This window comes from Ylistrum balloti, unplaced genomic scaffold, assembly GCF_031769215.1.
Source record: "Ylistrum balloti isolate Yb309-2 unplaced genomic scaffold, AGI_CSIRO_Ybal_v1 Utg370386, whole genome shotgun sequence".
NCBI classification, from domain to species: Eukaryota; Metazoa; Mollusca; class Bivalvia; order Pectinida; family Pectinidae; genus Ylistrum; species Ylistrum balloti.
The window spans coordinates 1268993-1295251 of NW_026782268.1; the positions used below are offsets into that span (position 1 = coordinate 1268993).

The following is a 26259-nucleotide window of genomic DNA, read 5'->3' on the forward strand; positions in this document are numbered from 1 at the left end:
CGACACATGAAATTCCGAAAAAAAATATGCTGACAGTGGAAGAAATTTAAAAAAAAAATCATTTTTTAATAAAGAGATTTCCTGTGAATTGTAAAGGGAGATGCAACTCGATATGCAATTCATATTTACCTCAACCTCAACCAGACTTATCGTGTTCGATTGGAAATAAAGACCCCGCTATATGGTATTTCAAATGGGTCCAGATGCTTGATCAGTCTACAAATCACACTCCAAACACAAAACACTACCTGGTCGGATATCTCAAACCCTAAAATTCATAATTAAACATTGAAACGTCTATTTACAGCCAATGCCATCACTCACCGTTTCCTCTTCCGGTGTTACGGTAACAATTTTTAGCATTCTGAAAAAAAAAAAATCAGTTATAGTTATATTTTGCAGTCGGACATGTATCAAAAAGTCAGAACAATAAAAAAAGTTTTATTTACACCCTTTTTCAAGGTTTTTTTTTTATCAGATAACGAAAATAATTTCCACGAAAAAATATAAAGAATCATTACTTTGTGGTGTCGTATGCCTTGTGACATCACCAAAATGCGATATATAGATATTGTAAATTCAAATCATACATTAGAACTACAATGCATTTTCAGGAATGCTTTTAAAATATCTATATAACGTGGTGAACAGAATGACATATTTGTTTCAAATGAACAAGAAACGTACATAGGACCTTTGTACAATATCAAAGTATATATTCTACAATAACAAAACAAATCATATTTTCGCGATTTCATAACTTAGAAGTCCTTTGATACAACCAGAGTAAATCTTTAAATAATTTAAGAACATATTGTCCGGCAATACTTACTCGCTTCGGAGGTTATCCACTTTGAAAGAAAAGTGACCAAGAATGTTTTTCCTTACAGGTGTAGAGCCCGTTTGCCATGCTCCGATACCATCTTTTGTCATCAGGAAAAAATCTCTTGGTTGACCTTAAACAGATTTATCAAAATTCAAATAGAAATGGAGTTTGACTATTATTAATTAACGTTGAATTCATTGTCTTATATTGATAACTCTTGTTGGATAGGATAAAATTGTATCCTTATTCCGTCACTGTAATATGAATAGCAGACTTTGTTTCATCAATTTTTGTCCTGTGTCTTGAACCAAAAACAGATCATAGATTGATGTTTACCTTTTTTACCTTCCAATGGCCTAAGGTACTCGGTTTGGGGAAGCGTCATCTTCACCGGGTGTTTTATGTTATCGTTAGCTCTGATATAAATTACAGGCGCTGGTTTCTTGTCCTCAAACTGCCAGGAGAAAACAAAAATACAAGACATAAGTTCCTTGTATTCGGTTGTCACCTGACTAAGAAAAGAAATATAGGATATATTTTATCTTTGAAATAAATGTATACATCCTTTAAATTTTGATATTATAATATCGCTTTTGCTGCTTTAAAATCAGAACTGAAACAAATAATTGAATATTTACATAGAAATAAACACATGAAAAATAAATCATTAATTACTTTAAATGAATATTTCATAGCATTTGACCTCAAAATGAATAGATAAAGCATTTATCAAATAAATGGTATAATATTGCAAGAAGTAGAATTCACTTACTTCAACTTATAAATATTTCGAAGGATTAGAAAACAAAAACAGAACAATTAGATAATTTCTAAAACATCAATGGTATCGTTTTGTTCCAATGATGTTATAATTTTTTAGCCTAGTATTAGGAATTAACGAGACAGTGTTGACGGTTGCAGATTCAGATGACAGAGACGTATTTAGGACATTTTGCTACAGTTCGCATATTTCACGTCAAGGATCTAAAGAGGCCTAACTTTTACACTGTTTACTTTTTATGATAACTCAACTGCATGTTCGTCCTTGGTGCACCGCCAGAATACAAACGTTTTGTACCGAGTGATTTTCAGAGGGACTTATTTTCTTCCCAACATCATAGACTTTTTTCCTTACCGGCTGGATTTTCGAACCACCTTCTAGGTGTGATTAACAGCGAGATCAAATAGAAATTCGACTGTGGGTATTTCAGGTGGTCAATATTTTGTTTAAGGTATACACGTTTCTATTGAACACCTAAATAAATTCTCAGGATTTGCAGGAAATATGGATTAAATGATATTTGGATGGAAAGAATTTCTCTCCTGAGTATTTATTTACAATTAACCAATTTCAAATTATATTTGATCATTTTCAGCTGTTTAAAGTTCTCACTTGTTCAACTGTCAACTGATACAGCGTCGCCCCATGTTTCTGATTAGATTTCTGACGTCGTCAACGGCAATCCATTGCTGTTCCTTTTAAAATAATGGCACTGTCGAACATGACGTCACAAGGCATCTAACATATGTTCATGGAGATGATTGAAGGCTAGTGTATGAGCATGACGTAAAACAGTTATGAGGCATGCGGTGTTCCTTGGTCTGTCACTAAATCGGCATTTCCTCTCCAGCTGATCCCTCCCTTCACCATCACACTACTAATCGCATTGGATAAGAAATCGTCTTCATACAAGCCTTCGTTCCATTGGCGTGGGATCCATACAGCTTGACAGTAAACACGATGCCTGATAGCTCTGTTGAGTTAATCAGCACTGCCTGGCGCAGAAAGAAAGCGTTGACGTCTTGACGTTGTTGCAATAAGACAGTCCTGTCGTACCGTTGTTTTTCTAGATCGTGCAGATTGAGGACGGTCAGAAACAAATCCTGTTCGATAACTGGTCTTCAGTTGTGATATTGTTGAAGTGTGAACAAGGTAGTAAAAACCAACTTCTCTAATGCATCTACTAGAATACAACATGGACGTCGACCCATTTGATGTTAAGTCCAAACCTTCTTTGAAAATTCGATTTTACATGTGTCAAAGCTGTGTGCAATCATGCGTAAAGTGTAACGCGCCCGAAATGACAGCATGCACGTGCTTAATATACCGGTGCGCTACTTTATAGACTTATCGATTTACAAAAGATTATCACTAACACGCTATACTTACTCGATATACATATTTTCCGTAATAAAAAAATCAGTAGAAAAAAGTCTTTAACCTTAATTGCTGAGTTTTTTTTTTTTTTAAAAAACGGACCTTACCATAAACGACATTTTGCATGGCGTCTCCTCCACGACTGAATTAGGCTCTATTGTTATAGTGACTCGTTTGTCCTGATGCAAGGAAATTGATCCTCCTAACCTGGATATGACATGGTTCTCGATCGTAGCGCGGACAGACTCAAAAGGCGCCATCCACGGGTCACACTTGGCGGCAATGGCATGAGTCGGGCATGTGTTAAATTTCACGCCAATACATGGACTCTCCTGATAGAAAAAAAGTATGACAAAATTGATAATAATTCACGTTTAACTTGAAGAAGTGATTTTAACAGTATCTACTGTCCTCTTAACCTTTCTGTGAACTGTGAACTGTGAACTCACTGACAATCTAAATCGATTCAATTTTTGAAAAAAGCCCATTTAATTCAGCCCCACGAATTTGTATTTGAAAATGAGTTGTCACAGAATAGGGTGATGTAGAAATACATTCTTTTGAAAGATAAATGCATATTTCCCACACACTCAGATGCAAAAGACTGATACTGAATGGTGTTTTGTTTTTTGGAAGGAATACAGATTTACAGTACACTGAAGTATGATTAAGAAACCCAGAATGTGAAGGGCTTAGTGTAAACCGTAGGGGTATTTTTTACGGAATATCAGAATAGCGGAACATTTCTTATTTGTTTGTACGTTACCTCGTTGGATTGAAGAGATAAATATCTTTGCCATGAAATGCCGTCGTCGAAACTTGCTATAAGGTAAACTTCTCCATATGAAGCTTTTGATTTATCAATGATTTCTCGGTCAACAATTTTGACATCCACAGGACCCTGTAAAAAAAGGATAATACTAGGAGGTTAATCTTCGAGTTATTTAGATGGATATCAAAGTTACTGACAACAAACTCAATCTGTAAAAAATTGGATTAACTAACTTTGATTTTTTTATTAGAGATACAGTGTTTTGTTTACCTTCTCCGAAAGCGATTCCTTGACGTCCAGTATGAAAAGGTCACTAATAAGCTGTAAATAGGTATCCGACGGAGGGCCAACCTTTCTATTCATCTCGTTCTTCCTTATATGTCGAGCAGGGATCTCCTCCTCATCTAGAGCCTCGGCAAACATCAATGTCAACACAAACTTGTTGTTGATGTCCATATACCTGATAATACCAGTTTAGTGGAAATAAGTAGTATAGACGAAGATAACTGTTACATGGCATGCTGGAAGCAGAAGGGGGTGGGCTGAAAACGACGGGATAAGATTGGATAGGACGAGAAAGACAAAAATAATGTTACATGGCATAAAGGAAGGGACACGACAGCAATACAATACGCCAGACACCAATGTGAACATTGGGACAAAACAGAACACTACGAAAATAACGGGACAATAACGCATGCGAGTGAAGCAAAGGGACAAGATGGAGTACCAAGAGAAACAACATGACAGGACGGGAACGTGGGGGAAAAGGACGTTCTTAGTAAAATATTTCAAGATTTTGTCCACATAACATAATTCCTTTGATTAGTGATGAAAAATAAATCTATTGCAATTCAGCTATAGAGCTATGAACTTACTTACATGTAATGGGATTCTGATTCCAGAAGTCGAGATAAGCAGCGAAGCTCTCTCGATTTAATTATTTTTGTGGTCCAAATTAGACAACCTTTAACGAATTGAGCTTGTGTATAAAAGTCTTCTTTTACAAGACCCACCATCTTCTTCTGTAGATCGTTTATCTGCAATAAAATAAGTGTGCTGCACTGATAATAACTAATTCGGTTTACATTTAGAGCATATGCAACGTCGACAAAGGAAAACTCACCTCAAACGACTCTGATAGCTGACTTTCCTTGACTTTGACCTTGTTATCATTTTTAAACGTGACATTAAGTTCTTGGATTGACCAATAATTAGATGTCTAATGGTGAAGCAGAAGATGTCTACTCTTCCGGACACTTCTTTTTATTCTCGTTGTAACTTTTTCAGGAGTCTCTGTGCAAGTAATTCTTTAGTTTACACTCTTACCATAGCTCAATTGAATTTGCTTTATGATTATGTTGACATTTTGGTATTTTTTGTGTTATGTATGTTAAAAATTGTTTGTCCAGATACATCTATATTTTCCTTAATTCTGATTTTCGAAGTTGTGTTATATTTAGACGAACTTCAGTATTGATTTTTAATAACCAGAAGCAATAGTCTCGTACTGACATGACCAAAATTTATATATTAAATCATATTTGTGAGTGTAGTTGTGTGTATAACATATTTTAATAACAATTACATGTAGGTATTTGTAATTATGTATTATTAAATGACACGAATCACGGGGTGTAAACGTGCTGTAATGAAAATGTTAGAAATACCTTTTTGTCCATGGAACCCTGCTTCGTTTCGCCTGAAAAGAACACGAAAGTCATTTCGATAAAAGAAATACAAACATATTTACTGAATTGTTATTGCGTACAAATAAATAAGCATTCTCACATTTGTCAATGTAGAATTAAAAAAAACCACCTATATCATTTTTCACAATAGTTTCAGCATTCCTTTCCTGATAACACTACACTCCCACCCCTATCCTCTTACACACACACCACCACCACCACCACCACCACCACGCACACTCACACACACCACCACTCACACACACCACGCACACTCACACACACCACCACTCACACACACCACCACCACCACCACCACCACCACGCACACTCACACCGCCCATACCCTCCTCCATACACACAATCATTCATTTAAACAATGAATGTTTCATGCAAAGATTGATTGTATGGTGACAAAATTTAAAGTATGAATAGCCTTTAAGATAAGTACCTTCTTCCTCTTGTTGCCAGCTGTTTCCAGACGCAGGATGAACTTTGGTCAATCTCAGCATTTGTGCAATACTTTCGAACTTATTCCAGAAATGATTATTCAATCGCTTATTAAATTTGTATTCTCCTGCTTTGTTAACTAAGTCTGTTGCATCAGAAAATGCCAAATTCAATGTACTTATAAACAGATTCATAGTGATAAGTGTTATCATGATGGTAAAGAGTGCAAATATACATATGATACCGACGTCTTCCACATGCACATCTTGCCGGAAACTGACCATCCCTATGGTAACGCGAAACAACGACAACATGGATGCTCCAATGGAATAGTATTCCTCTTCAACATTTCCGTACATCAGATGGATAAGCATTGAGAATGCCAAAATTAGGATGCAAACTATAAAAAGAAATCCAGCCAGTTTATGTTTGGAAATAATTATAGTTGTCCTCATTAAGTGCATGTAGTAATTAAAAGACAAAGGCTCCAAAAGATCAAGTGTTGCTATGAAACAGACGGCACTGATGCATGCTTTGTACCATTCGTCCGTCACGTTCACTGTCTCGAATGACACGAATGACCCTGTAAGAAAAGGTTCATAATAACGAATATTATTTGAAAATGCGACGAACGTCAAGAAAATGAAAATTCAATGTTTTCTTTATCAAAATGAAAGAGGACATACGGGAAACCATTCAAAATCACGTCATTTCGTTTCGTTTGATTTTATTGATCTTTATGACTGATTCGATTTTTATATTTGTATATGCTTCATGATGAGTTGTATTCTTGTAACTTCTTGAGATAGACCTTCGGTAATTGAAATAAATAGATAGATAAATAAATATACGCAGTGTTTAACAGTATTACCATTTCAAAGTTTTATGGGATTTGTTTAAGTTTTTTTAGTTTTATAATACTGAAGGTAGTGCCATAAGTACGTCAGTCGGTCCAGTGTGATACACGACTTATCGCTTATGTATAATATTAAAGTTAAAAATAAAGACTTGATAAGCTAAAATCACTCAATGATGGCGAAGTAGCGAAATGTGAACCAGGATTCTCTCAGCTGCAGCAGAAAACGTTTTCATGGAATTCATGCCCCGCAAAAGTGTACATAAATGTGTGAAAGGCTACAGATACAAAGAAACTACTCTTCAAAGTTGTTTTTAATATGTACTTGTACTCTGTTATAAAATGGTTTATAGCTATCTGGTCGTCCTCAGCTATCATACCATGAAATAAAGAACTGTTTAAGACTTATAAATCCTTTCGCTGGGATGAAGATGCAGTGCGCTTTATCATATGAATTGCACCGTAGATAAACTGAATGGGTCTTTCTCTTGTCCAGAAGTTAAATAATACATATTAAACTGTGCTGTTTCAAAAACACAGGAGAATGCTACAAAAATAGTAAAATCATTACAACCCAAGTTTGAAATAATACAATATAGTGTAGTTGCAAAACTCCGACTTACCTAGATTCTTGAATATCTTTTCAATCGCTGTAATTGTTTCATCAACTCGTACGAAGAAGAATACTATGGCACAGATCCCGAATCCAACTTCTAGCACACGAATCCATCCATCGATGGTTATAAAAAATCCACATCTGCTTCTTACTATTCTAACAATTATCAAAACAAACTTGACGAAGATGATAAGTATGAATAGAACTTGTAAGGCGAGTACTATATAATCAAATGGTTGTTGGAAAGGATACAGATTTGCTGTTGTGATCTTAAAGGCCATACTTAATTTTCCGAAACTTGATAATTCGAAGATAACTTTGACGTGTGAGAAAAGCTTTGAATCAGGGTTATAAAGCATCAATTCCACAAATATCGCTCTTGTATACAGGTCAATCCATGAATTGTTTCTTAGTGTCTGCATGTACAACGCAGCACTGGACCGCTTTGGTCCTATGTCCAATACGTAACCTCCTCCACCATATGTCCCAAAAACCCCTTGATAAGGCAAGGCTTCTGTTTCAGTTGCATCTTTATAAAGAAAGGCGTAGTCTATCTCCTCATTTTCGTCAAAACACGTCACATTGTTTGGAACCCATCCTGTAGCAAAGAGATGGAGGTAAACTAATATCACATAAACAAACTGTTAACTTAACGCTGAAAGCTTCAAAATGGAGCTCAACATTAAATAACAACAATAAATAAATAAATAAATAAACACCGACACCCACAAAATATAAAAAGTTCTGTCAAAAAAACATCTTATTCGTCTTAACATAAACATAAAGAATGTAATCACGCCAAATGCATAAATTTCCTTAATACATAAACACTCGCAACACTAACGAACGTATACTTTCATTTCATAAAAGGCAGCTAAGGCATTAGCTTAATTGATGTATCGGAAACACTATACAAGATATTTTTATTGTCAAATTTTTTGTTCAATAGATATACGAGTTATTTCCCTTGATTTTTTTTCCAAAAATAACTAAGAGTTATGTCCCTTGAATTAGAGGGTCATCGGTCATCTGATTGGTCAGTTACTTTCGCGCGGATGCTGAGACCCCTCTCATAACGCAGCCATCTTTAATTGTATCAATACGTAGTTCAATTAGTGGAGTGGATTTGCATTTGTTATGCAAAATTTACCCACCCACTTCCACCCTATTGTCTGTTCTATAGTAACGTTATTTATCATCAGCAATTGTGGCGGTTTTTTCGTTAACCCCACATTGGCTTTTTATAATAATTACTAAAAAATAATCTTTTGTTCATTTTACGGTTTTTGTAACTGTAAGATATGTTTTTAATTTCATAAATAAATACTAAGTCACCCTCTCTGTAAGGGTGGCCTTTTTCATTCATACTCATTGTTGTGTCGTTTCTTGTCGTAGTGTGCAGATACATAAATACATGTTTTGGGGACGTGTAGAAAAACGTAATAGAGTCATAAAGCTTAATTTTTGTTCTGTTGTAACGCACTATGAACAACTACGTCGGTCCAATGACTCACGATTGTGTGGGCTGATAATGGAAACTGATGTTTGGCGATCATTTTTTTGCAAATTAACCAAATATATATACTAGATGTTTATGTATATATGAATTCTGATTAAAGAATTGCGCGAGAAAAGAATTCCAAACACTTAGCTTAAGTTTGTATAATAAAGTATGTTTATAAATATATGTCGCAATATTTTGAAAAAAAAATGTGTAAATAAACATTCAATATGTCAAGATACATAAGCGATATGCAGATACAAATACAGTAAATATCATCAGAGAGTGAGATACGGAAATTTATCGAGTAGTATTATTTGAATGATGTTGATTACGTACCTTTACAGTAGTCTTCTTTAGCTTCCGTGTCAGCATCATAGCTGATAGGACATCTGGTAACGGAGCTTTTCATGACACCAGGTATAAAACATGACTCTGAAGATATAATACAGGAATATATGACCTCGTAAATTAATTTGTCAATGTGTTACACAAAATATACATGAAAAAAAAAATGATAATAGCAATTCCTTAAATGTTATTTTCGTTCCATTACATAATAATGTTGTTTTCTTTTAATACCAAAATATCATCTTTGAATGTTTAAAAGAAAAATCACGATTTTCAAGAGAAAGGTCATACCATACTCTCTTCCCGGAAATATAACAATTAACATCAAACCTTAGCCATGTTGTCTTTTCCAAACAAACTTTTATTTATTAAATTCTTAAAAGCAATATCAACATTTCAAAACGAAGTCGTTTTCTGTAAAGTAGCTTTTGATTGGCTAGAAGCGCAGTACTATGACTTCTTACGTGAAGACTTCGTTAAAAGATTAACCATGGTTTCTTCTTCAGTGACCTTTTAGGTTTTGGAGTCATGATTCGAAATAACAAAGTACATTTATAAAACACACCACGGTTTATTGAGAGTGCAGCAAAGGTTTTGGTCCCATAACTAAGATATCGAACTTGAACTTAATTGAGCAATCACAATCAAATGTTCGATAACTGATAAATTATCTAAATAAAAAAAACAACACGAGGCGTTACATTTATATTGAATACTGCCAAGTTATTGATGATGGGTTGAGTTTGATCAAATTGAACTTACAAGACTAAAATATTGATCACTGTTAAAAAGTGTGAAAATATACTGGCTTCCTCACTTATGAACAAGTCAGTCTTTGGGACTAATTTACATGGGCCTAGAAATTGGCGTGATAAGAGAGATATCAGGATGATTGTCAGCACTTTTTCCATTCTTTCAATTAAAGATGTATTCAAATTTTGCATATATAAACTGACGAAAACGAGGCTAACAGGTAACAGACACGACGACATGATACAATAATATAAAGACATCCATTAATTGTAAGTTAGTAATAATTATCATACAAATGAGTAAAATATAAAAATAAGAGATAGAAAGACTAAACAAAAAGAAGAAATTAGAGAAAGTTTCCCAGTTTACATAATTGTCATTATGAAAAGTTATTTTTTCGGTGATAGATAACTTACGGGTGTCAAACCAGGGTAACACGAAAGGTTCACTCTTTTGGGTGACACGAACTTGACGTATCCTTGCTAATCCCAACCGGAAATGTTGCGTATCGTCAATGAATCGTAAGATGTACGAAAAACGCACTTCATTATTCAGGTACAGCTTTGGAAATGTCTTTATAATAAACTTGTTTTCAATCCAATCCCATATGTCGTTTGTAGTATTCAGCTATAAGTAACAACAAAGAATGTTTTATGATATATATGAACTAAACGCTACTAGTCTGTTCTGATTGCTGAAGTAAGTTATACATTCTTTACCATTTATGATTAACACATTATTTGAAGTATCAGGAGAAAAAAAGGGAAAAAAACCCGAAATGGCAACATAATCAAAATCCAAAGTCAACTTCATTAACAATATGGCACAATATGAGCAAAAGAAAGATATACACGGAAAATCCTGGAAAAATCAAGGAGAAATTTTTAGGTAAAAACTCCAAAGAAAACATCATGGTTACGAAAGGTTTCACTGACCACGTGATATCATGAAGATGAGGATGACAACGAGAGGACAGTATTCAGATACAGAAGTTTTGTCCTTGCTAACTTTCATAATGAATAAAATTTTCTTTTGTCACGTTCTCAAATGGGAACAGCTTTACAGCGGAACAAACAGGCAAACACGGCCTGCTTCATATCACACAAAGAAAAAGAGTTATTTGCAAAAAGTTGGAGAGCAGAAAAGTTTATAGAAAGTAACCGATGATTAATAATCATATAAAAATGAAATGCTAACTATTCTAACCTACCATTCTTATTGTGAATGGGGGAAAACGTGTCATTGAAGGATGTATACAAATAGACAAACATATTTTTGAAAAGGTCTTTATGCTATATATTTTAGGTATAAACTCCAAAGAAAATATTATCATGGTAATAGAATGTTTCCTGACTACGGGATATCATGAATATGGGATGACAACGAGAGTAAAGTGTTCAGATGCAAGAGTTTTGTCCTTGCAAACTTTCATAATCTTTAAAAGTATTCTATGTATTTGATTATTCTTTTTTACCTTTTCCTTTAAGAACATTCACCTTATTTTATTTGAAATAACACAGTAAGCATTAAAAAAATGCTGTTCTGTCAAATGATTATCATAAATGTCAATTTGAAAAAAAAAACCGCAATAATGGAACAGATCTTGCATTTATAGTACTATATTCCTAATTTCTGTTTCTGTTAACAGAGAGTAAAGCAAATTGAATGATAAGATAAAAGCAGCATAAAAATAGATGAATGAAACTCACATCATCTATTTCTATTTCTGACAGCACTATCAAATTTTCTTACCATCTTCCAGGATAACGATGATTTTAGATGTGTGTTTTGGTAATACGCATCTTCAACGACGTTTTGTGAGCAGATGGTGGCAACTAATAAGACATAAAGAAACTGTACAATCCAGTTTTTAAACAATGTGTATAACTTCTTGTCTAACTGTAAACGTCGCTTAAGTCGCTTGGTTTCAACGGACGAATCGTCAGCGGTATCAGCTGGACAAATGACTGTGGGGTCCACCCCAACGTAACATCTCTCAAGGTTCTCCAAGTCATCAGCTAAAAAGGCAAACAGACGGATGAGTTTAGTGGAGAGTGGTTAAGCTTATTTTAAATTGCAGTGGAATGATTGAAAAGAATGATTGAAGTAGGTCGTGTCGTCCCGACTTAGCCACATTCCGAGTGGTTTACATCAATAGAAGTTTGAATAAATAGAGAGATGAACAAAACAAATTGAATTGATAATATTTTCCCCTATACATTCCAACATCAGCTGGAGACTCTTTAGCTGATTGTGTGGCCGTCACCGTTTTTTATATAAAAATCTTAATTTAAAAAAATAAAAGGAAACGAGATAAAATCGAAATGTAATCAAAAGACATGCTTGAGAGTGATTGATTTTTGAAAAATGATTGTCAATTCCATTTCATAACACATTTAATTAGATATAAGTCATATGGCTTTATTTATGCATTCAATTATATTTATTGAAATGAATATGAAATTAAATTCCCTATCATTGCGAAATTGTGATACTGTAAAATTGTTTATTCTTTTCCCTCTGACTCCGTATAAATCTCTTGTGTGTATTTTGCACTGGTTCAATTGGGTTTTGGATTCTTGTGGCTTGTAAGTATTTTCTTTGTTGTTTTCCTGGACAGTGACTTTTATTCTACTGAATGCTAGTGTCTTATATATGCATTATACACACACCACAATGATCATGTCTATCTTTCTACACTGGCTTCTAATTTACTGCTAACGTTATAGAGAAGTAGTTCTACTTGTTTGCATATTGATACAATTGCTAAAACTCGCAATATGGAAATATTTTTAAAGAGAATTCTATTAAATTATAATATCTATTTGTATATAAACGGAAGACAAAGCGAATAACCTATTGCAAAATAATATGAAACACCGATGCTGGCGCTCCTATATAAAATAACGTGATCAGACTATAGTGGTAAATATTGATAAAATTTGTTGAGAGTTTCTCCAGATACGACACTGAGATTCGGAAGGGGAAGCGACAGGACGGGACGGAACGGAAGGACAATGATAATACTATCGCCACATGCCCTATATTAAATAGAAGGAGCATAACGAAAGCAAAGGAAATATATCTACCTTCTTCCATGTTTTTCGCAGAAGGAAACGGCAGATCTGCTAGCGTCTGTTGTGCATTTCGTGAGCAGCAGCACGCTAATATCACGGCAAGAGCAACCGCCTGTTACAATAAAGCCGACATATGGTGTAATACAGTACAAGAGTAGGCTAAAAGAGAACTAATGTCATAAAATGGATCTGTTATGGTCCGCTAATCACTGAAAATGATTTGATTCAAAAGTTTTCCTTCATTTAAGAAGTGTTGTGTTACAAAATGGCTACTGAACATTTTGTATGACATCTCTCCAGTAGACCAACCTGATGTCAGAAATAAGCATAGAATTGTTATGTTTGATACAGTCTTATGTTTGGAATATATTGTAAAATATACAATTAAATCATGTGTTTGTGACTTGGATAAACCTGTATATGTTTACATTTAAATCAAATATATATATTTCGTTCAGCCAAAATGTTGAAACGAGATCAGTAAGTTATGATATCAAAACCACATTCCATAACAATGAGAGTTTTTTACAACTGAGTTAACATACCATGTAATGATACAGGATATGTATTCATATGAATACTAAATTCATTTTTAACAAAGAATTTCATTTGAGCCCCTTTACGAACCGAGTCATTTGTAGTATCAATAATAGTTATGTGGGGTAGTTACTCTCTGATTACTGAAATATAGAGGGTCAGTTGGATTAATGGGGACGCTGTGAAGACTTGTAGAATGCAACTGCAAATGCTTACTGGAAAAATAATAGCTTTACCTTGAATGGTTCAAGCACGAAGACACTCTGTACAGTCCCCAGGAAGAAAGCCAACAGCCACTCTACAGTAAGATCTTTGCCCCAGTCTAAAGAATACATGAAGGTGAAATACCCACCAGATCCTAAACATCCAAGTATCAGCGAATAACCGATGAATATAGTCCACCAGGGTAGAGAAAGAGGGCCTGAGCAACACCTTACACAGCAACCGCAGCAGCATGACTTTTTCTTCGGCGGTTCTTCTGTGATTATATGCTCGCCCTTAAGTCGTCTGTGTTTGAAGATGTTAACAATGACCATACTCGGTATAACTGCAATGGCGGCAGACACGAAACCAACATAGAACTGTTTGTAGCTGAATTTAAGTGGTCCAAGAGTTATGACTCGTCCTCCTTCATTCGGGGTATTGTAAAATATGGCCGATGCAACCATGGAAAGAAACAAAAGGGCAGTGATGGACCAGAGTCTTTGAACACGGGTGAATCGACTGTAATTCGGACGTTTGGACAGAGAAAACCACAAGTGTTCATCAAACATGTTTCGTTTGCTTGTTTCATTGAGGAGCATCTGACTGTCCATCAACTGTTCGTTCAGAGCGTCCATTTTCTTCCATGATCTTCCGTCGTCGGCAACGAGTGAAAGCCATTTTCCACAGGCGAATGCATACCTAACGAAAATAATGTTATGGTATATAAGAAATGTCATGACATCCATTTTTCATATAATTAAACAGATGTATAACAAAATTTATTTACCGCATGATTCAACGTCATCGAGTTATCGTATGATCCAGTTGAGTTTAAAGATGGTCTTATCTTTTAAAACGTCTCCCTAGTAAGATTTGAAAACTGGAATACCATATCTTTCTTGTAAATAATTATGAGTATCGTCTTCCGCTTATTTCCATTTTCAAACTTTGGCAAAGGGCCTGTTTCCAGTAATGTTAATTCTCCATAGGAGCCTGCCCCCGTATAATTTCTTATCTAGCTTAACTACTGTTTTTTTCTTTTCCGAAAAATAATTTTAACACCCAGATTTCATAATTTCAGTGAAAATGTGTTTTTATAAAGTTGTCAACTTCAGCATCAAAGACATAAGTTCGTAAATAAAAGAAGGTTATCTTGAAATTGTAATTCGCAACATAGTATAAATTTCTTTTGATAAATATTTCCAAAACATCGTGTTTATTCATAAAACATAAAAAAAAATATATTCTCGGATGAAAATGCACTTGCAGAGACACAATTATGAAGAAAAATGCCATAAATTTGCAATTTTCTCCCGTTATATAGTTTTGGATGCAAATTTCCATCAGAAAATCGGATAGAGCTTTACTTGTTTCATATGTGCACCAAAAATCAGCTAATTCCATGTGGTGGAACGTTCTCATATCGCCGCCTGAATGTGGTTGTTAATTGAAAGAAAAGGGGAAATGAGTAACAACCTTGTCTGAAACCCTATTATATAGCTTATTATATACAAACTTTTATATTGAATATCAGAGTGGATATTTTCATGACAGTTTTATGATGTGTAACGACTAAATAAATAGTATCGATATAAAGATTTACACTGAGGACACCCTGATACATGAATACTGTTCTATCTCAAGCTGTCCTCTTCTGAATTTTCTGATCGTGTGGCCTTGTACATTTATCCGTATCTTCTTGTCTTTGTCTATACGTTTACGAAATCATTCGACGCTAGCTATTCTTGTGTCAATTTCCTTGTTTTATTGTCCCATCTCCAAAGCGTTGTGGCTCTGTCAGGGTTGGGACCCTGACTTGTCTCACTTTCTTTGTGTCTGCCGACCACGCCACATCGAATAGATAGATTATCCATATGAAATACTTTATTTTGTTCTAAGTAATCAATCAATTCTGCGCTTCTTGGAGGTATTGAATGTGATTTATTATATTGTCTTGTTATTTTGTGTAATTAGTTGTTCGTTATTTATCACACATTTTCGCATAATTGTACCAAACTACTAAGTATTAGCTGTTTACAGCAATCATCGGTGGCTTGCTATTTTGTTACTTTATCGACGCTTCATAAACCAATCGTTACTGTTTCAAGATGGAGGGTAAATGTGTTGGAGAAGAGTGTCAAGTATACTTCAAGAAACGTAGTGGCAATAAGAACAGAAGTGCACGCAATGTAAATAGTCCACAATATAAATGGCTCCTAGATACGCTGGTGCAACAAGGATTGATGTCAGCAAAGGAACAAGCATTTATTTGCCAGAAGTGCTACATGAAGTATCTTCGGAACAAAAATCAGCCTGAACCTGAACCCGAGCAGAACCAGGAAATAGAGGAAGAAGACGACTCCCCGTCCCATATCCTGCCGTTGCTGACCCTTCATGATCTTTTGAATGGATCATCTTCACACAAAAAATGCTGTCTCTGTCTTGCTACCTTTCCAAAAAATGAAACAAAATCATCAGTCTTACCAAAACGTGCAAGACATCACCTGATCTATTCACACAAACTGTGGTGTCCCACCTCATCCCGCGTCTGCTCCATTCACCTTCTTGGTAACGACTTAGATCCGTCTACAGAGGTTGTCCTTGATGGTAGAGGTTCCTTGGAATCTTAGTTACCATCAAAATCGTCCGAAATCATTAATGTCCTCCTAGAGGTGTCGCACGTCCTTTCACAGAACCAGTCTGCGTTTACAATAAGCTTTTCTTCTCTTGATGACTCGACATGCATGGCCTGGACAAGTTGGTCCAAAGATAGTTCCTCGAAATCCACTCCCACTGTTCCCCATATCTTTCATCTGGTATATATACCAAGACTACACACGATGCTCTATTACTGTTCTGGGTATAACTGAAAACCTGACATTTCCTGGAGTCAGTGTTCTTCTCTTTTTGGAATTTCCAAGTCAAGTGTGTCCAAAACTTTCCACTCCATAGTACAGGCATTAGACACATCGATAGTCCCACAATTTCTAGGTCCGGATCACTTGACAAGAGAACAATTGCTCGGGCACAATACTGTCTTTTCAGAAGCATTTTTTGGAGATAAAGCCACTGCCATATTAGATGGCACCTATATCTATATCCAGAAAAAGCTCCGACCACAAGCTCCAGAGAATGTCCTACTGTGGCCAGAAGAAGAGAAACTATGTCAAATTCATGAGCATCGCCATACCAGATAGCTACATTCTGGACACCGTAGGACCATTCACTGGCAGCGAAAATGATGCTACAATTACAAAAAAAGTCATGGACAAGCTAGTTACTTGGCTACAACCAGACGACAACGTTGTCGTTGACCGAGGTTTTAGAGATGTCCTACCAGTTCTCGAAGCCTCTGGCCTCAATGCTAGCATGCCGTCATACCTGAAACCCGGTCAAAGTCAACATTCTGACGTCCAAGCAAATCTTGACAGAACTATCACCAAATCGAGGTGGATTGTGGAATCCTATCATGGTCGTCTGAAACACTGGACGTTCCTCCGAACGCAATTGGTGTCTAGCAGCTTTATCAATGTCATTGAGGCTTTGCTTCGAACCGTCACAGCCTGTCTGAATGGTATCAGAGGACCGATCTACCAGAGATCTCCAGAGAGAGATGCCAAAGATAGGCTAATGGCTGAACGTATGAAGGACCGTTTGACAACACCGAATGGTTTAACTCAGAGAGTCAAGATAGATCCGGATCTATCTAGACGGGCAAGGTCCGAGTTTGTCAAGATGGGTGCATCTTCCGTACCGTTTCCCCGTCTCGATCTTGATTACTTGAGAACCATTACGTGTGGAACGTATCAGATATCTCTGGCTCCTGGTTACATCGCCGAACATTTAAGTGATGACGGAGACTATGAGGTGTGGCTTTACCAGCACTCCCCAGACCTTCTCCGATGTCAAATACATTCTCGACACAAAAGCCAAACGAAATATAACGTTTGGATACGGTTCACCGTTTCACCTGATGTTGAGGCCCCAATAAAGGACTACTACTGCCAGTGCCCAGTTGGAGAGAGAACGATGGGAATGTGTGCGCATAAATCCAGTATCTTGTACTACCTTGGGTATTACAGGACGCTGGAAAACCCTCGACCATTACAACCACAGGTAAAGAAATTCCGACAAAACTTGAAATAGTTTTCCATGCGGCAACGGAGTGCATATGTCGAAAGTATGTTTGGGGCTCGATATGAAAGATCCCCGTTACCATGTGACTAACCAAACTTATCAATATAGGTATTATACAATCGCCCGTAGCTATGAACACTCCCGTAAATGCGAAAACCAACCAAAATCATAAGGAACACGTTTTGTTTGTTGTTCTGTCTATTTGTCAGCCAATGTCTTCAACCACGAGGACTTGTGAAGTAGCCATCTTGGATGTTTTTAAGAAAAAGTGTTTCTCTCACTTTTTTTCATATCTGTGTACATATTCTCAACATACCGAGCAAATACTCTCGTTTTTTTGTTAATTATCTAAAGAAAGTCGAAAATCGGCAATTCAACCATAGGCTAATTCAACCCAACATTTGAAAATGTTCCACCACTTACATTTTGATGATTTTCCTCTCATCAATAGCATATTACGTACTATTTAATAGGATAAAAATTGGTTTGCATCCAACGCCCATAAAAAGGTGTATTCTCCAAAAAAACACAGTTTTTGTGTCTAAAATGTTATCATCGAAAATTACATTTTTGAGATTATTTCTTCTATAAAACAGCCAAATGGCGCGATGGAAACATGATTTTTTGTCACAATCATGCCATGAATGTATTCTTTACGGTGACTATCATTTGATTAGATTTTCATTAATATTTTACATAACATGCACATTTTATCAACACTTAGACAGCTTCTGAAAGGTGCAACTTTAAGGAGCCATAAAAAACAAACCAAGTAACCTAAATCTTTATACTTTGTAGATTTGTGACCACAACGGCATGGGCAATGCACCACCAACAGGAAATTTGAATCACAGAAGTGGCCGTTTTGGAAACCGGCCCTTTTTTTCTTTTCATTTTATATATTTCTGGACGTCACCCTGAAAAAAACTCACTGATCTGCTCCTTTTGTTTTGAATGTCTCGTCACATATTACGACTTTAAAAAACACAGCTTCACAGAAAAAAACACATTAGAATTTGGGATAGTTATTGCTCACAAAATGGCAGGAAATTGCTTTTCAAAACATCACACTGTAATTTCTTTACCAGACTAATGTATAGATTTTTACATAGAAGTGATCGGGTTTGTCCTTTTGCTTATAAAATAGCTTGGTTTCTCATATAGATATAAGGTTACTAGGTTTCTTATGTTATTACTACCTTCTCTTATTTTTGATGTCACCGATCACGATTTTACTGAGTAACCAAGCAGGGGAGGGTCCCTCATTATCATGCCACACTACTAGGTTCTTCAGATGGCCGAGCTGGGTAGTTGTCTTCATCAAAAAATGGGACGTTGTCCCTCTTCCAAAATTCTGCATTCGAAAAACACATCGCGTCAATATTTATTCTGTTTGATTGTTTCAAGTAAACACATGATAGTAAAATGAAATATAAAAACCCAAGCAACCTCAGCTTTCTCGATCATAGAACGATCTTAACTTGGGTTTCATGCATGTTATAACTAATACTGGTATGCTGGAGGACATCTGCTACTGAACTTCCCCTTTCTCTATAGAATCAATCATGTTTACTAGTCCTGCTATATTTATATTTCACATTTGATTTTTCATTTTTTTATAAGTGGGTATAATTTTTCCTTTGGTAAACTTAACCTTGACCTATAAACTGACCTTTCGTATTCCATCTGTTAGTTTGCGGATACCCGTTTCTCCTTTATCCCCAACTACCTTCAGATATACTGTGGAAGACAGGTATTTTGAAGATCGCATGGCGGTTGATACTGCTAAGAAATATGTATGTTGCGCACCGGGCATGTTATCTTCTAAGGGCAGGTAACTCCACTTGAAAATATCATAGTTGATTGATATATATATATATGCAAATTTCCGTAGTTAATGACATCAAACCTGATTACTATATAATCATATATTTTCTTGGGGTTCCAATTACGTCGTTTCCAGATGGATACTTTTTCATGACACTTGAATTACGTGCCAATCGTGAAAAACATCTATATTAACTGTTTTATCGTTTCATGATCATATGAATTTGTTTATTTAGGTTACAAAAATAAAATCACACAAATCTTAATGATTTTATAGTATAAACTTGTTTTAAATATGATGTGCATTATATGTCTGATATTTCAAACACAAAAAAACGTTGTAAGGTCATTTACATGTTCAACACTTTAAAAACACGTATTTATGTGCTGCACAAGGAAAAAACATTTATAATAAGGAAAATCAGAAAACAACTAGCGTCTTTATCGTTCAAAATGAGGATCGAACATCCTTTCAAACAGATCATGTTTTATCTACAACGTTAATCTTTAATACATGGACTGGGACACCCTGAAAATAAGCATCCCAGGGAAAATGTTGAAGGTCAAGGTCAACAGATCTATCGTTGTCAGTTAACTTACAAATAAATAATTATACAAATAAATAAAGATAACATGTGGAAACTCAAGGTCGACACTAAGTTCCTATATTTACCAGAACAGCGTCCCCTTTGTCCAGGCGGCGTAGAGGGATGGCGATAAGGACGACTATTATCCAAATACCACATATACAAGCCAATGCATGTGGAGTCTCCCTCAGCCTCTCCTCGAAGTTAAGGAAGATTGCAGAAAAGTCAATAGTGTCTGGGGCAACAAACATGATGTTGGCCGAAAATGTTCCAAAGAAGTTGCTCTCGTAGGCAATATTAGTCCCGGTTCCGGAAGAAAGCTAAGAAAGAGGGTAGATATCATTTATATAATGAAAACTCTCTAGTCATGCTTAGTAATAACCAAAATAACAACAAAAATATTGACATGCCAACATAATCTTAATTGAATATCGAATTCAATGACACGACGGCAAAATAAGAACAAAAAGCAGATAAATAAGACCAGGTGTATCGGCAAAAGACAGATTTTCCTGATTCATCGACGGCATCCGCCATATTAATACCGGCAAAGACAGGTAAGTAATGTCACGTTCTCAAATAAAAAGAAAGTAAACAAAAACAAAAAAACATTAAGTATACTAACAGATATCAGACACGTTCAGCTTCAAATCACGTAGAAACAGATTATTGAACTTGTGGATATAGAACATGGTGACCACAAAAATGTCACATAATCCTCACCAAGTACAACAAAATATTTCTAACGCGATAATCTACATGATTATTTAATTAATGACATTGTTAACAATATATGTACGGCATATCCCAAACATCACATTACAATGATATATATCTATAAAACAAACTCTGGAAGTAAACAAAATTTGAAGTGTTTTTTGAAAGTTATTTATTAATGTTGCATCTAATTACAATATTGATTAAAACATCAACACTATTTTTTAATTTCACATTTCTTGAACATTTTTTTCCTGATCGGTACCGGTTTAATACACACAAACAGCATATATGCATACATCTCCACTGTCATTACAGTGACATTTTTGTTCTTACCTCAAATTAAGTGATTCATATTGGATGCAATATTAATATTGATTTCTAAAAATGTAAAATTACATCATTTCAACTACAAAATGATTTATATTCGTTTCGTAGTCCCTAGATAAAGCGAACACAATCCACTGTTTGCATTTATTGAATGCATTTAGGTATGCACAAGAACAAGACGTTTATTTATTGTGTCTAAGAGTATATGAATTGTCACCTCCCTATTCGTGATATAAACATGATCTTATAGATGAAAAAAACTTTTTGTAATGATATGGTAATTGCTAATTATTATGAATAAAAGCATTAGTTAAAAAAAATTTCACCTTAACATATGAAGTTACGCCATTGAATGATACCCTGCGATGCAAGTACAGAAACCAAAAACAAAATCATAAAAAACGAAAACCAAAAACAATGAAAATATACACAAACAGGAATTTTTCGATAAAATCTCGAAAGTGCTGTGCATTGAAATTTTACGTTTCAATCTAGAAAAATTTCAATTTAATAAAAAAATCGAAGGAGGTTACGGTAACATTGTCATAATTTTTATTTTATGCACATGTTTATTGGATTCAATTGATTTTCTATTCATTCCATTGTTTCGGGATTTTTATTATAGCAGACAAAGAATTAAGAATTGTTTTATCAACGCCTGAAATAATAGGATTTTCTTGTAGTCATTTTTCAAAGTCAAAATGCATGTTCCAAGGCTATAAAAAGCCTTTGGAAAATTTCACATCAACATTGGCTGTTAATTTCTTCATTGCAATGCCTAATGGATAACAGTTGTCATTCAAACATGTTTCTAAAACCTTGCTGACAATAGTAACGATTTTTTTTTTTTTTTTTTTTTATGTTGAATATTATTATCGTAGCGTGTTAATTAAGTCATAATTTCAAGTTTGAATGACATGATTGCAGCTTGTACAGTATGACATATAACTCACCTTTATGTCCTCACTGACCGCCCATAAGGCTGTTCCGGGATCAAATCTCCTTAAGTCTACTTCTACAATACGGTATCTGTGGGGATCGACAAGTCCTGCAGGTGCCAGCGCTAGGACAAAAATATAAACCTGAATGATACTTTATGTCTCATTTGATTAGTATGATAGAAAATAAAACGATATTTAGACAATATGCTGTTACGTTTTTAACCCAATAAAGTTATGAATTTCACTATCATTGCTGTCCGGGTTTAGTTTTGAATAGACGAATCATTGTAACGAATGATTTTCAGGTGTGATCTGCATTCATTTAGTCTTAATATCAAACAGAAAGTAACAAATTTAAAAAAATGAGAGAAAACAAGAATCATCCGGAATGTGGTTGTCTCCCCTTATGTCATACATGATAATATATATCTCTTTGACCAATATTACTTTTACCATAACAAGAGAAAAAATGTAAATCCTTTCAACATCGAGTATAACTTCTTAATCAGTTTTCAATTATAAGTGAATAAATAAATAATGATATAAAAGATATGATGAGGATCGAATGCATTTTTTTCCAATAAATAATCACTATGTATTATTTTAATACATGATGTGTATCTAAATACGCTAACATTCATAATGTTGAAACTGAAAATATACCCTACTTGATGCGGCAGGGTTAGCTGAGCGTCTCCTACGAGTGAGACTGCCATCTGTCAGGGAGTAAGAAAAGTTCCAGATATTAGGATGATACTATAAGATGGATTGTGGTAATTAATTTAGGAACAATTATTAAAAACATCAACAATTAAAATGAAATGACATATGACATAATATGCTATAAATTGTTTTAATTCGGCTTATATCAAACGAATTATATTCTATTTGTCACATTCTTGTTTTCGGCAATGAAATTATTTTTCTCGTACTGAGAAAATCCTGTGGCGTCATTTTGTATGAGTTACGTAATTAAAAAGGAGTTTTGTAATTTTAATTACGATGTCGTCTTATTAACCTGATAGAGATAATTCATGTATGTCAGACCCGACTCTGAGTGCAGCACAAGAATTATTGTATACCTTCACACTTGACCATCATGAGAATTGGTTTTACTAAGGCCTCCCCTTCTTCTTTGTAAGTGTGGGCAATTTGTAGTGTCTGATCATCGAAGGTTAAAATGAGATCATCTGGCCGTTTCATTATAATCTTGCTGAAGCCTTTAGTTTCTACTCTAATATCGAAGTCATCTTCAGTAGGGAAAACTTCTTTTCCAAACTTTCCCAGTGTGACGCATATCTTCGTACTCTTCAGCTCGATGTCGATGGTAAACCCCACAATGCTGTAGTTAAAAGCTATGATAGCATTAAAAGCGCCATTCGTAGTTTTAGAAGGTTCCATTTCTATCCACTTAATATTTGTATTGAGGGCGTCTTTTGCTTCCGCGCGGAGACCCACAGGGTCCTCCGGATCAGGCAAGGTAACATTTTCACCCTTCTTGTCAACGATGGCCATCTTGATAATGCCGGTGTTGATGGAGTCAGTGTTGTTGGCAAATATGTAAGGACTGTATTGATATGTTACTACCTAGAAAGGGAAAACAGACATAAAAAGCTATATCACCAAATCATAAACAGACACAAAATTTCATATTTATCAATCACATCACACGCGTTGTTATCCATAGCGTATGGCTGTAAAAGCTATCACTTTAAATTTTTCAATTGTTTGCAGTTTTACTAGAATGTTTTAGAAGAAAAGACAATTTTTTTCAAGGAAGATGCCAAACGGAATAACTTCCCTTTACCTTCATTTGCATTGTATTTTTTTAAAAAGCTTAAATTTGACAATTGTCTTCCAAGGTATTGGGCACGTTCTCTGGTTCCCCACGAAACAGAACGCAACAGCAATCCGCAACAATTTATGATGTCTCTTTCAGCATCTTACGTATACAAAACTATGGTATTATCATAACAAATTTGCAATGGGCAATTGAAAGACGTAATGTGTACCTATCCCGTGGCAGTAAGATCTACAACTAGGAACTAAATAATAATAGACCTACTAAACGATTACATGACACTTCTTTAAACATGTTTAGTTTGTTTATTATTATGTCTTACTAACATTCATGGTCATTTTGGGACATGTAAGGTTTGAGTATTGGAGGAAAGCCGGAGTTCCCGGAGAAAAAACATCGACTTTTGGCTAGTACCTTGCCACTGCCTCTATAAACATAACTCACCACCACGTTGGTTTCCTTGCCCTTAATGGTCTCCTGGAAGGTTTCCCAATAAGGCAATAAAAACTTGCCATAACTCGCCTCTATAGTGGCAGGTAGCTTATCACCCTTGTCTTTTGCAACCGCCACCGAAATGTCGAAATACGTATACAAGTCCTTGCGAGACTTCGATTTGTCGTTAATCAACATCAGTTTCAACATGTCAACCATGGATGATTCAGAAACCATGATAACACCTTCAGCCTAAGTAATGTAAAGCAATCATTGTTTTCATTATCAAAGAAGTACAGGTTGTATAGAAGAATAAAATTTTCGCGAATTTACTAAAAGCAAATAGCGCTGGCAATCTTATTTTGCACCCATTTCGCGAGATTCTATTCAATGCCCTAACTATATGCAAAGGGAAAACTCCCAAAACAACAATTTTAAACAATGACAAAACATCAACAGAGTGTTATGTAAGTACAATAAAACGAAAAAAGGTATTAAAATAGATTCGAATCAAATCGAAGTGCATAATTTCCAATGACGTCATTAAGCACCGAGTTATGACCTACCTCGGTAGTGGCATTGATGCATCCTGTGGACGTGCTGGTGATATTGACATTGGAACAACTGAGAGTTTGGCAAAATCGATGAAGCCTACTCGTGAGGAACACATATCCTGAAAATAGAATATATTTGCTTTATTTGCTGAATAATAAGATTTTGCTTTAATAACATCCGATAGTTGCATCATTGATATTTTAAACTTGGTTACGAGCCTTTTCTCTCTGTCCCTGGCTGGTGTATATATAGTATTTCCAATTTATTGAGTTACTGGCTACGTCACAATGCGCTGACAATAAGATGGCGATCCACTTTTGAGATAGGGAGGTATCAGTTTATGACCATCAGACGAATTGCAACACAAAACACTATAAAGACTTCAAAGACAATATACTTACTTTCACCAACATCATCTATGTTCTTGTCACCTTTTTTTATGTTCTCTTTTCCAAATTTGACCATCTTTTCCATAATAGTTGGTATTATCATCTAGTCACAAAAGAAATTCATACAGCAGTTGTGTTGTCTCGCAAGTGTATAATACACCTACTATTACCTGTATTGGTGAGATTTTTAAGTAATTCAGTCAAACATATGAAAGAGATACATACCTTGCAGACGCAATTTATTGGCAATCTCACGGCAGATAGCACATACCTAGTAGATGTATTTAATTGTTTACCACCTCATGCTCGATTTCAGCAAACAAATTTGATGGTACGTTCACTGCATAACGATACCATTCAATAAACCCTTTATTATTGACCTCCACGAGGTAGAATTGAGTATACAAACTAGACAAAGTGATATGTTGACCACCTTAAGGTGATCGAATCTATTGTTAATAGCTATCGTAGCTTTGAAATATAAAAATAGAAACCTTAATGGAGATTTATATGAAGTTTACAGATTTTTTGCCAATAAATATGGAGTTAAGAAATCCATTGACTCGTACACATGTGCCCTTGTCATGATGATGTAATTCGTTAATCTTAACCTTAGATTGCCCTCAGATAAATTATATCAATAAAAGCATTTACATAATTATATAATCAAAGAAAAATGAAGGCTCTGTGTGTAACTCACCACACTTTGATAGAGTTCCTCGTAGACCTGCCTAATTTGGTCAATGATGGC

At 35.2% G+C, this 26259-nt stretch overlaps 1 protein-coding gene across 1 annotated transcript; it reads right to left on the bottom strand.

Annotated features, from left to right (window-relative positions):
* Positions 1 to 297: 297 nt before the first annotated feature.
* Positions 298 to 25584, bottom strand: LOC132554157 (polycystin-1-like protein 2). The gene is made up of 24 exons (XM_060218459.1): positions 25521 to 25584; positions 25131 to 25237; positions 24577 to 24816; positions 23414 to 23918; positions 23000 to 23047; positions 22344 to 22453; positions 20430 to 20663; positions 19602 to 19772; positions 19129 to 19283; positions 13825 to 14491; positions 13064 to 13163; positions 11727 to 11992; positions 10391 to 10601; positions 9210 to 9305; positions 7377 to 7967; positions 5899 to 6480; positions 5427 to 5458; positions 4639 to 4796; positions 4027 to 4216; positions 3751 to 3885; positions 3092 to 3316; positions 1163 to 1280; positions 833 to 956; positions 298 to 364 (listed from the first exon to the last, which is right to left on the bottom strand). The coding sequence occupies exons 1-24, from the start codon at positions 25582 to 25584 to the stop codon at positions 298 to 300; spliced, it is 5196 nt and encodes a 1731-aa protein (XP_060074442.1).
* Between the last annotated feature and the right edge of the window lie 675 nt (positions 25585 to 26259).